This window comes from Pezoporus flaviventris, unplaced genomic scaffold (assembly GCF_033815535.1).
Source record: "Pezoporus flaviventris isolate CSIRO_AGI_PZ_B2104156 unplaced genomic scaffold, CSIRO_AGI_Pfla_v1 ptg000107l, whole genome shotgun sequence".
Classification (NCBI taxonomy): Eukaryota; Metazoa; Chordata; class Aves; order Psittaciformes; family Psittacidae; genus Pezoporus; species Pezoporus flaviventris.
The window spans coordinates 1,185,953-1,197,065 of record NW_026892655.1 but is presented as its reverse complement, the minus strand read 5'-3'; the positions used below and the strand labels follow the sequence as shown (position 1 = coordinate 1,197,065).

The window sequence follows — 11,113 nt, the reverse complement described above, 5'->3', positions numbered from 1 at the left end:
ATGACAGCCAAAACGCTCATGTTCCTCCTTGGCCAAGGTCAGGGGAGTCAGGGAAGCTCAGTGCTGCCTGTATGGTGCTAACCCATGGAGTACTGCAGGCTCAGTATCCCTCCAGTATAACCCAGTACACTGTAGGCTCAGTAGCCCTCCAGTATAACCCAGCACACTGTAGGCTCAGTAGCCCTCCAGTATAACCCAGCACACTGCAGGCTCAGTATCCCTCCAGTATAACCCAGCACACTGCAGGCTCAGTATCCCTCCAGTATAACCCAGCACACTGCAGGCTCAGTAGCCCTCCAGTATAACCCAGCACACTGCAGGCTCAGTAGCCCTCCAGTATAACCCAGCACACTGCAGGCTCAGTAGCCCTCCAGTATAACCCAGTACACTGCAGGCCCTGCATCCCACCTCCATCCCCTGCTCATGCCCCTGCACTCCATGGGGAACGGTGACTGTGACCACAGCTCAACCACTGCTGGGTCACACCAGTTGCAGGGCGCTACCGGGAGCGCTGGCCCCAGTGGTGCAGGGGGGAGCAGGAAGGGGACCCAGGACAGCCGGCCTGGGACTCTGAGCGGCTTCACCCAGTGCCAGCAGAGGAGCAGGAGCAAGGAACCGTGTCCCACAACGTGAGCCGAGGGCCACGGTGCCCAGGAGCGCGTCAGAGCAGGGCGGAGGCCGGTTGGGAGCATCGAGCCTTTGGCCCCTGGGCCGAGCCCCAGCTCCACTCCCATGGGTGACGAACCCCGATCCTCCCCGTCCAGGCACAGCCCTGCCCTGCGCAGGGGGCAAGGGGCTGCCCCCCGCCAGCGCTGTCCCGAGCCCCGAGCCCTGCAGTGGGTCTGGGGGCTCAGCCCCATCCCTGCTCCCAGCGCGGAGCTGGGAAAGCCCTGGGAAATGGGAGCTGCGGGGCCGGGCAGGGCGGGTCCTGGCAGCCTCCCCGCCACCCCCTTCCTTCCATTCCATTCCCTTCCCTGCCCTGCCCTGCCCCGGGGCCAACGCCGTGATTCACCCTCTCGGTTTCAGTCCTCGCAGCCAACAGCTTCCATGGGAGCAGGAACGCGCCCCGGTGCTGCCCTGTGCCCCGTGCCCGGGGCACGCACGGGCCCGCAGCCCCTGGAGCGGCCCCGAAACAGGCTCCAAACCGCCCGGCGGGAGGGGGGCATCCCCCCCCCAGGCACCCTGGGACAGAGGCAGGGGCCACGCTGCACCCTCCGGGCCAGCCGCAGCACCAGGCACCCCCAGTGACCGGTGTCGGGGTGATGCAACCCCAAACCAAGCAGCAGGTGATGCACATCACCCCCAGGCACCCATCCTGCCCCCCTGCAGCCCCCCCCAGCCCCATTCACTGTTCCCATCATGTGGTCAGGACCCTCCCAAGCCCCACAAGAGGCTCCCATGGCCCCCAAGGCTCCCTGTGGGGTCTCCCCTACTCGATGGGGGCATCCAGTCCCCCAACCCGTCCCGGCCCATAGGATAGCCCAGTCCCAGGGAGTCCCCAGGCGGAGGCAGCCATGAAAAGACTGGTCCGGACTTTATTAAAAGTAAATATTTAGGACTAAAAAGCACCCGTGCAGGTCAGGAAGTATTAAATTAACGGAGCTTGAGGCTACAGAGGGCTGGTGGGGGGAGAACTCAAGGCACACACAGGGCATGGGCGATGCGGCCTCGCCAGGCACCATGGGGACGCCAGCATACCGGGATCCCCATCCCATCACTGGGACATGGGGTCCAAAGGGACCCTGGAAGGAGCCCTGGGATGGGGCAGCCCCGTGCATTGCTTCCGGAGCAGGGCAGCCCCTTGAGACAACATGGAGCAGTGTCCCCAGGCCCTGGGAAGGAGCTGATGGACACAGTGACCCGGTGCTGTGGGGCACCATCAGGCTCCTGGGGACAAGGGTGGCCCCGGGGGGAGCTCGTGGGCAGGCAGGAAGGTTCAGCGGTGCCGATGCTCCATTGACAGGCATGGGGCTGCGCTCAGCACAGGGATGCCGGGGCAGCAGAGGCAGCGCTGCCGCAGGGCTCTGGGCAGGATCAGCCCTTCCCTGCAAGCCCAAGGTTTCCGCGGCGGGGCCGTCAGGAGCCCAGGGCCACCAGCACCACCCAGCTCTGCCAGGGCCGTGCCCCTTCGCCTGGCTCACGACAGGGTCTCTGCAAACATGGAGGGCTCGGTGGCACCAGGGAGCAGGCACCCCTGCCCCATGGTGCGGCCCCTTGTCCCAGCATCACAAACCTTGGTCAGCTTTGTCCCCTTTGGTCCTGGGCTCCTGCCACCACTCGGCGAAGAAGCCCTCCTCGTAGTCACCTTCACCCTCGAACTCACCATCAGAGGGCAGGTCCCGCACCTCCAGCCCCTCATCCCCATCCACCTCCATCTGCAACGTGGGGTGGGCAGGGGGAGGCATTGGATCAGCCCCCCCCCACCTGAGTAAAAGCCCTCCCCAGGGGTACCCACAGCACCCACTCGCACCCCAAAGCGTGGCCATCGTTTACCTCATCATCAGCCTGCAGGTACTGCCTGGCGAAGTCCAGCATCATCTTCTGCGTGGCCGTCTGGTTGTGGTAGTGCACGGCTTCCTGGGCACAGGGTGGAGCGAGGCCTGGATCAGCCCCTTCGTCCCCACCGGAGCCATGGGACATGGGGCTCGGGATTGTGGGGGGGGGATCCTCACCGGCCGTGGCTCGAAGTCCTCCTCACGCAGGCGCCAGCGCTCGCGGTGGAAGCGGTAATAGACCAGGTTCTGCTGCATCACGGTGTCCCCCGGGTCGAAGAGCATGTAGCTGGCGACGCTGCGCACCGCATCCTGCACGTCGTTCACTGTGGGGAGCAGCGCCCAGAGCCGGTGACACCCAGCCCAGGGACCCGCAGCACCCTGGGGCTGCCCCGTCCTCCCCGCCATCACTCACACTTGTAGTAGGCGAACTGCAGGTAGTGGTACATGGTGGCCACAAACTTCTCCACGAAGTAGCCCCCCACATTGGGGGTGAGCTCGGTCTCGCAGTCCACCTTGCACTGCAGCACGCTCACAAAGTGGTCTGGGGGGGTGTGGGGTGTGAAGCATCACATTCTGCACCCCATTGCCCCCCCACCCCGGTCCCAACGCGCTGTTCCCCTGCCCCATAGCGAGTCACCTGCAATAGCAGGGTAGAAGTCCTTGAAGTCCTGCAGCTCGTAGGCTCCCTCGCAGCCGGCCAGGCAGTCCTCGTACGCCCGGTAGTACTGAGCCAGCGCCTGCTCCATGTCGGCCGCGCTGCTCCGGAAGTCGCCGTTGTTGTAGAGCTTCACCGACCGCACGAATGTCGGCTGCGGGAGGTCAGGGACCGGGGCTCAGGATGCTCCCAAAGGGCTTGGCAGGACCAGGCGTTGGCAGCCCCAGCAGCCCCAGCCCTAACCCCATGGCCCTCCTCACCTCGTAGGGCTGAGCCTCCAGGTCCACCAGGTATTCATCCACATCCAGCATCGTCCTGTAATAGTTCAGGTACCTCAAGGTCATCTCGTGCTTGGGGTTCTTCTGCAGGAAGGTGTGGGCAGCGGACACGGCCTTCTCGAGCTTATTTGACTGGGGAAGGGGGAAGAGGCAGGGTGGGGACAGGTCAACCCCTCAGGAACCCCACATCCACGTGGTGCGGGTTGGATCCATGCATCCCGGGAGAGCCTCCTGCTTTACGAGCACTGGGATGGCAGCTTCAGGGGAGTGAGACTTGGGGGGGCGAAGGAGCCATCAATGAGATGGGTTTGGGCCAGAGCGAGCAAGAGGAAAAGGCATTAAGAATCTAGGCCAGGCTGTCCCCTGCCCCTGCCAGCACTGAGCATTAAACCAGCATCCACAGCTCAGCACCGTGCCTGGGGAGGGGAGAGGCCCCCACCAGAGAGCTTGGGCAGCTGCATCCAAAACCTCCCTCCATGTCTGCACCGTGAGCCCAGGCAAGGGCTTCTCCCTGCTGAGGCATCCAGACACGTCCTGCAGCAACCACAGTGGCTCTGGTCCTGCCAGCTCAGGCTGCTTGGCCAGGGGGACGCCGGGGGACCAGGGGGACACAAGGTGGAATGGGGGGATGCAACCACAGGGGCCCAGTCCCAGGCACTCCACTCACATCCTGATGCATCCCAGATGATGCTGACGTGCCGTGGCACAGGGGCAGGATGGAGGAGCCAAGGGGGGGATGCCAGGTGGGGGGTGCAGGACAGGAAAGCAAATGACAGCAGGGTGCAGGATAGAAGGGAACGGGGTTCAGGGGGTGCGGGCTGGGAGTGAAGGGTGGGGAATGCAGGATGGGGGTGTCAAAGAGGAGGACAAGGGGTGCAGGATGAGTGTGCAGAGCTGGGGGGATGCAGGGTGAAGGGTAAAAGAGGAGGCACAGACCAGGGCAGTGCAGGATGGAGGCACAGGAACATCCCCCACCACCACTTCCTCCTTCTTCCCACCAGCCGCATTGCGCGGCATTTGCGCGCCCCCGGCTCACCTTGAAGAGCGCGTAGTGCAGGTACTGGTAGGGCAGGCGGCGCTGGAAGTCGCGCAGCGTCTGCGCGGGCGGGTAGCGCAGCTGGAACACGGGCAGGTCGCGCTTGCAGGCGCGCAGGCAGCCTGCGCGGCGCAGCAGCTGCCCGAAGAGCTGCATCTCCCGCTCCCACTCCCGGCCCGCGGGGTCCCCATCGGCGGGGGGCTCCTCGGCGGGGCCCGGCTCCGCGCAGCGCCGGTGGCAATGAGCTTCGCTGTCGCGCAGCAGCCGGTGCAGGCGCAGGCTCGCCTCCAGCTCCCGGGCGCTCTCAGCCCACTGCGCGCCCGCGTACTGCTCCAGCGCCCGCGCGTAGGCTCGCTGCAGCGGCTCCAGCGCGTCCGCGGGGAACCCGCGCACGCTGTACTCCTCGTACTGCGCCGCGCACGGCCCCCCCGCCGCCACCAGCAGCAGCAGCAGCAGCGCCAGCGCCGCGCCGCCCATCCCCGCCGCCTCCGCCGCCGCGCACTGCCCGCGCAGCGCCGCGCACCGCTCCGCGCAGGGGGGCGGGCGGCGGGGAAGGGGCGGTGCGCGGCGGGCGCGCAGGGTCTTAGTGCGGCTCTGCGCGGCCGGCGCAGCGCAACACGGGGCGTGCTCGGTGCTGCGCGGCTCCCGTGTGTTCCCTCCCGCACCCCGCGCTGTCGCGGGGTGAAGGGGGTCACTCTGCGCCCCGCACTGCGGGCTCCGGGGCTGCAGGACCCCGGCGATGTGCTCGGCGCTGCCCTGTGGAGCGGGATGTGCTGCGTGTGCCCTGTGCTGCAGCTCAGAGCATCCCGCACCCTGCGCTGGACCCCGGGGTGCTGGGCTGTGCCAAACCCGTGCAGTGGCCCCATCCCAGCGCTGGTGGCTGGTGCCAAGCTGGTGGCCACAGAGCCGGTGCCGTGCCAGCCCCTAGCACTGCCCCAAGCCAGCCTTGGCATGGCCACGCTGGCCGCAGCCCAAGCCCAGCGCCTTGCTGCCGGCTGGCCAGTGGCACTGAGGGATGTCACAGCGTGGGGCAGGAGCCAGGACACTGCTGAGGCTTCTTCCTGCTCCCGCAAGCTCCACAGGATGCAGGCCGGGCGCTGCGTGCACCCTGAGCCCCGGCTCCAGGGGGGTGCTTGAGGTTTTGTCCTCACCCGGGGCGCTGCCCCTCGGAGAACCCGGGTTTTGGTTCGGGTTGTCTTGAATTCCCATCTGGGACTTGCCAAGGGCTCTTATCACGGTGCCCATCACGGTTTGGGGAGGTGGGGATGCAGGGGCAACACGTACGGGTGCATTTGGTGCTGCTGCTATCTGGGAAAGGCTTTTGGGGGGGTATTTTTAACCATCAGCACCCAATAAAAGCAGATTGAGGAGTAGGAGGTGTTACTGAAACACTGAATCCCTCGGATTCCCTCTGCCAGGGGACTGAGCAGCAGCATCCGGAGCTGAGGGAGCGATGGCTCCAGCGGGAAGAGGCAGCAGCGCTAGGACCCGGCACAAACTCGCTTCCAAGCAGCTCCCGCTGGGCTCTTCCTTTGCGGAAAAGAAAGGAAAACACAAAAAGGAGAGGAAAAAGAAAACCCTCACCCCGACCCCGTCCTGCGGGAGCTGCCCTGGAGCTTCCCCTGGGGCTTCCCAGCGCTGCCCGCTTGTGGCATCGCCCCGGTGGTGCCGTGGTGTGGGGGGGGACGGGACTGGCGTTGGGATCGTGGCTGAGGAAGCGGCAGGCCCGGACACGTGTACAGAAATTCCGGGCAGGAATCCCACGGGAAGGGGCGGCCGAGCTGAGCAGGCCCCGTCCCTCCGCCTCCCGCTGCCTTTCCGCCGGCTGCAGCCTCCCAGCGCCATGGCCCCCGGCAGCGTCTTCCTCCTCCTCCTCCTCCTCCTCCTCCTCAGCATCCTGGGGGCGCCGGGGCTGGGCGACCCCGGCCCGCTGGAAGACGTGGTGATAGACAGATACTACATCCCCAAAATCTGCCTGCGGGAGGCCCAGATGGGGGATTTCATTCGCTACCACTACAATGGGACCTTTAAAGATGGCCAAAAGTTTGACTCCAGGTACAGCCCTCGGCTCCTCACCACTGCATGCGGTGCCGGGGGGGACCCCTGCATGCCTTGCGTCCCCAAGGGGCAGCAGGGGAGGGACAGGCTCCGGGGCAGCCCCATGCTTGGACCCCAAGGAAGGCTTTTGGTGGGTGCTGGGGGCGAGGGCCCCATGAAGCAGCAGCCCCTGCCCATCGGTGCCTGCACGCCCTCAGCCCCAGGCACGGGCAGGATCTGTCCCTGAGGGAGGCGTTTTGCGCTCAGGACATGTATTTGCATGTGCAGGGGCAGGGAAGCACTGGAAGCCCTTTGAAACGTGGCAGCAGTGAAACCCGTTCATTACCTAAGAGGCTTTGCTCTGGCCGGACTTGGTTTTCCTCAGCCTGGGCACCGATCCTGCTCTGCTCCCAGTGGCTGCGAGCAGTTTGTGTCGGGGCAGTCCCTGCTCTGCAGCACCGGGAGCAAGGGGAGAGTGAGGGACACAACCAAAGGGCAGAGACAGAGGGTGCAGGAGCAAAAGCTTTCCACACAGACACGTTTAAGAGGAAAGCAAAGGGATGCTGCTCCGGTTTAATGTGTCTTTAGTGGGAGCATGAACGGGGGAGAAAGTAACTGGGTGATGAGATTCACCTTCTGCTGTGCACACCCCACATGCATTGGGAGCCTGGGGACATTCCCTGCTAAAGGAACTCCTTGTCTTGACTGCAGGGTGGCAGCATGAGCTGCACATGGGAGGGGACGGAGGGTTCACTTTATCCTAAACGGCCCCAGTTGCTTCTTGCAGTATTGTCAGGTTTACAAATAAAGCCGGATTTGCAATGGAAGGATGAGGCCTGGGCTCTTTCCTTCCCTCCTTGCTCCATAGAGCTCCAAACATGCTGTATGCAAAGGGTTTGGAAGCGGCAGAAAGCCCTGGAGCTGCAGCATCCAGCTCCATGGATGAGGATGGTGTCGAAGAGTTGGGTACCAATGGGAAGCATCACCCATGTCCTTTGCACCCAGAGGGTCCCATCTGCACTCCCCTGCCTGCAGGGCGCTGGGTGTGCAGGTCAGGATGCAGCTCCACCACAGGCAGTGCAGGATTGAGCCCATCAGCATCAATGGTTTTGGGCTGCGGGCTCTGCAGCAGCGCAGGGACCCACCGCGAGGCTGCCCTGTGTTCGCATGGTTGGGGTCCTGATGCACCCCAAAACCCTGGGTGCTGAGCACTCGGCTCCCCCAGCACCAGCAGCATCGGGGGCTTCCCCCCATCCCGCACCCCTGACGGCTCTGCCCCTTCACCCAGCTACGACCGAGGGGCCACGGTGGCCGGCGTGGTGGGTGTCGGGCGCCTCATCACGGGCATGGACCGGGGGCTGCAGGGCATGTGCGTCAACGAGCGGCGTCACCTCATCGTGCCCCCCCACCTCGGCTACGGCAGCATCGGCGTGGGTACGTGGGGCTGGGGGGGGGCTGCATAGGCTTTGCTGGGAGCGGGGGTCCTGACCTAAGCTGCTCTGTCCTCGCTGCTGCCCCTTTAGCGGGGCTGATCCCCCCAGACGCCACCTTGTACTTCGATGTGGTCATGCTGGACATCTGGAACAAGAAGGACAAGCTGCAGGTCACCTCCTTGTCCAGACCCCTGCACTGCAACCGCACCGTGGAGGACTCGGACTTCGTGCGCTACCACTACAACGGCACGCTGCTGGACGGGACCCCCTTCGACTCCAGGTACAGGGCACCGGGATGCTGCAGGTGGATGCAGCCTCTGCCCTGGGGATGGGGGCACTGGGAGGGCAGGGACCAGCAGGTGCTGGACATGGGGGCTCAAGCTGCACCCCGGCCACAGCAGCCTCCCCCTGTGATTTCCCTCCCTGCATCCCGGCAGGGCCGGTGCAGCTCCGTGATCCCAAACCAGCTTCCCACATGGCACCGTCCCCACTCTTATTCCTCCCCACCAGCTACAGCAAGAACAGCACCTACGACACCTACGTGGGCACGGGCTGGCTGATCAAGGGCATGGACCAGGGGCTGCTGGGCATGTGCGCCGGGGAGAAGAGGAGCATCATCATCCCGCCGTTCCTCGCCTATGGGGAGAAGGGCTATGGTGGGTCGGGCATCGCCCCATTCCCTCCCGCCCCTGCGCGCCAGGCCCCGGCGCGGGCTGATCCGTGTCCCCTCCTCAGGGTCCGTGATCCCGCCGCAGGCGTCGCTGGTGTTCAGCGTGCTGCTGGTGGACTTCCACAACCCCAAGGACGGGGTGTCCCTGCAGCACCTCGAGGTGCCCGAGCCCTGCAAGCGCCGCGCTGCGAGCGGGGACTTCGTCCGCTACCACTACAACGGGACATTGATGGACGGGACGCTCTTTGACTCCAGGTGTGGGGAGGGAAGTGGGGAGGTCCCTGAGCCCGCCCTCTCCATCCCCGTGCTCAGCAGCATGGAAAAGCTGGAGAACTGATGGAGGAGAGGGTGGGAAGGGCGCAAAACCGGCTGCAAAGGACAATCCCTGTTTGCTGCGGAGGGTTTGGCTCCGGGGGAGCGGGGCAGAGGCCGGGACAAGGGGTTTGGGAGCAGGGCTGAGATCACCCCAGGCTCTGCTCCTGTCCCCGCAGCTACTCCCGCAACCACACGTACAACACCTACATCGGGAAGGGCTACATCATCCCCGGCATGGACCAGGGCCTGCAGGGGGTCTGCATGGGGGAGAGGCGGCGCGTGGTCATCCCCCCACACCTGGCCTATGGGGAGAACGGAGCAGGTAAAGCACCGGCTCCAGCACCACGCGCTGCGGCATCCCCTCCTTCAGCCCTGCGCATCCCACACCATGGGGAAAGCTCTGACCAGGTGGGACCACCACCATCCCCAGGGCTCTGGGTGTCGTGGGGGCCATCACGGGCCGGGGAAGGGCTGACACCAACACGTGCCGAGGGATGGATGCGCTATGGGGAGATGCAGGAAAGGGCTTTACCGCGGGGCTCCCGCAGCTCCCCTCATCCTCCCCTTCCAGGGAACAAGATTCCCGGCTCAGCCGTGCTCATCTTCGACGTCCACATCGTTGACTTCCACAACCCCGAGGACCCGGTGGAGATGGAGACCTTGTACCGGCCGGAGGGCTGCAACCTCACCACCCGCCCCCGGGACTTCATCCGCTACCACTACAACTGCTCCTTGCTGGACGGCACCAAGCTCTTCTCCTCGTGCGTGCTGGGACGCATCCTGCCGGTGCTGGGCTGGGGCGAGGACAGGCGCCGGTGCAGCAGCCCCGTGCCGTGGGGCAGCACTGGCGCATCGGCAGCACGGCCATGGGGCAGAGCGGGGTGGTTTGGGGACACAGCGGGATGGAGCACAGGGGACGGGGACCAAGGGGTCTCCTCTGTGCCTGCTGCAGCCACGACTACGAGAAGCCGCAGGAAGTGACCCTGGGCACCAACAAAGTGATCGAGGGCTTGAACAGGGGCCTCCTGGATATGTGCGCAGGGGAGCGGAGGGTGCTCATCGTCCCCCCCCACCTGGGACACGGCGAGAGCGGAGGTAGGGAGCATCCTGCGCGCAGCCGGGGGGGCCGGGGTCCTTTCCCCCATCAGCCGATGGGCGCTGGAGGCTTTCGCCCATCGGGATCCTTCGTGGGGTTTTGCAGCCCGGGGGGTGCCGGGCAGCGCCGTGCTCCGCTTCGAGGTGGAGCTGATCTCCATGGAGGAGGGCGTTCCCGAGGGATACCTCTTCATCTGGCACGGGGAGCCCCCGGCCGGCCTCTACGAGCAGATGGACCTCAACAAGGACGGGGAAATCCCGGCTGAGGAGGTGAGTGAGGGCCCCGAGTGCCCCCGGGTGATGGGTGCAGGAGGACACCGGGGACCCCACGGCGGGGAGCAGCATCCCAGGGATGCCGGAGCCAGGCACCCAGGGCCGCGCAGGAGGGAGCCGGGTGCGCGGAGCGAAGCAGCTTCTCCCCCTGTCCCCGCTGCAGTTCTCCACCTTCATCAAGAGCCAGGTGGCGGAAGGGAAGGGGCGGCTCATGCCCGGCTCCGACCCGGACAAAGTCATCGCCGACATGTTCAGGAACCAGGACCGCAACCAGGACGGGAGGATCAGCCCCGAGGAGCTGAAGCTGAAGTCGGATGAGGACCAGGAGAAGATCCACGAGGAGCTCTGAGGAGCAGCTCCTGCTCTTCCCTGCACACAGGACTCGTCCTGGCCATGCCCTGGCCGGTCCCCCCCTCCCCAGGAACCTGCCCTTGCCCTTCCCCAGCCCTTCCAGGGGAGAGCATTTGGGGGTTCCCCCCCCATCCATTAACTGAGGGGCTTTGGATGCTCCTTTGGGCAGGAAAACACCGAGCCCCAGCAAATAAACCCAGGCAAGAAGGTGGGAAACACCCCCACGGGGTCTGCATCCACCCCGGGGACAGCAGCGCCCGCATCCCCGTCCCCTTGCGCCCTGCACATGGTACCTCTGCTGTGGAGCCAGACCCTGGAGCCCTTCCCTGCTGCCAAACCCCACTCTGCCCCCCTGCTCCCAGCTCCCCACAGGGCAGCAGCATCCCCATCCCCATCCCCTTCCTCCCCAGCCAGTAGCTGCACGTCCTGCTCCATGTGCTGCACCCATGGCAGGCAGGAGGGAGCTGCCCCTCGC

The 11,113-nt window shown here is 65.5% G+C and overlaps 2 protein-coding genes across 2 annotated transcripts; one reads left to right on the top strand and one right to left on the bottom strand.

Annotated features, from left to right (window-relative positions):
- Nucleotides 1–2,083: 2,083 nt before the first annotated feature.
- On the bottom strand, nucleotides 2,084–4,998 carry P3H4 (prolyl 3-hydroxylase family member 4 (inactive)). Its single transcript, XM_061477755.1, has 8 exons — nucleotides 4,465–4,998; nucleotides 3,411–3,560; nucleotides 3,133–3,304; nucleotides 2,908–3,036; nucleotides 2,673–2,818; nucleotides 2,494–2,577; nucleotides 2,234–2,375; nucleotides 2,084–2,151 (listed from the first exon to the last, which is right to left on the bottom strand). The coding sequence occupies exons 1-8, from the start codon at nucleotides 4,939–4,941 to the stop codon at nucleotides 2,138–2,140; spliced, it is 1,314 nt and encodes a 437-aa protein (XP_061333739.1). The 5' UTR covers nucleotides 4,942–4,998; the 3' UTR covers nucleotides 2,084–2,137.
- Nucleotides 4,999–6,159: 1,161 nt separating this feature from the next.
- FKBP10 (FKBP prolyl isomerase 10) lies at nucleotides 6,160–10,854 on the top strand. Its single transcript, XM_061477729.1, has 10 exons — nucleotides 6,160–6,519; nucleotides 7,790–7,935; nucleotides 8,025–8,214; nucleotides 8,445–8,590; nucleotides 8,670–8,859; nucleotides 9,096–9,241; nucleotides 9,491–9,680; nucleotides 9,872–10,014; nucleotides 10,121–10,284; nucleotides 10,451–10,854. Exons 1-10 carry the CDS (start codon nucleotides 6,308–6,310, stop codon nucleotides 10,634–10,636), a joined length of 1,713 nt encoding a protein of 570 aa, XP_061333713.1. The 5' UTR covers nucleotides 6,160–6,307; the 3' UTR covers nucleotides 10,637–10,854.
- Nucleotides 10,855–11,113: the final 259 nt, after the last annotated feature.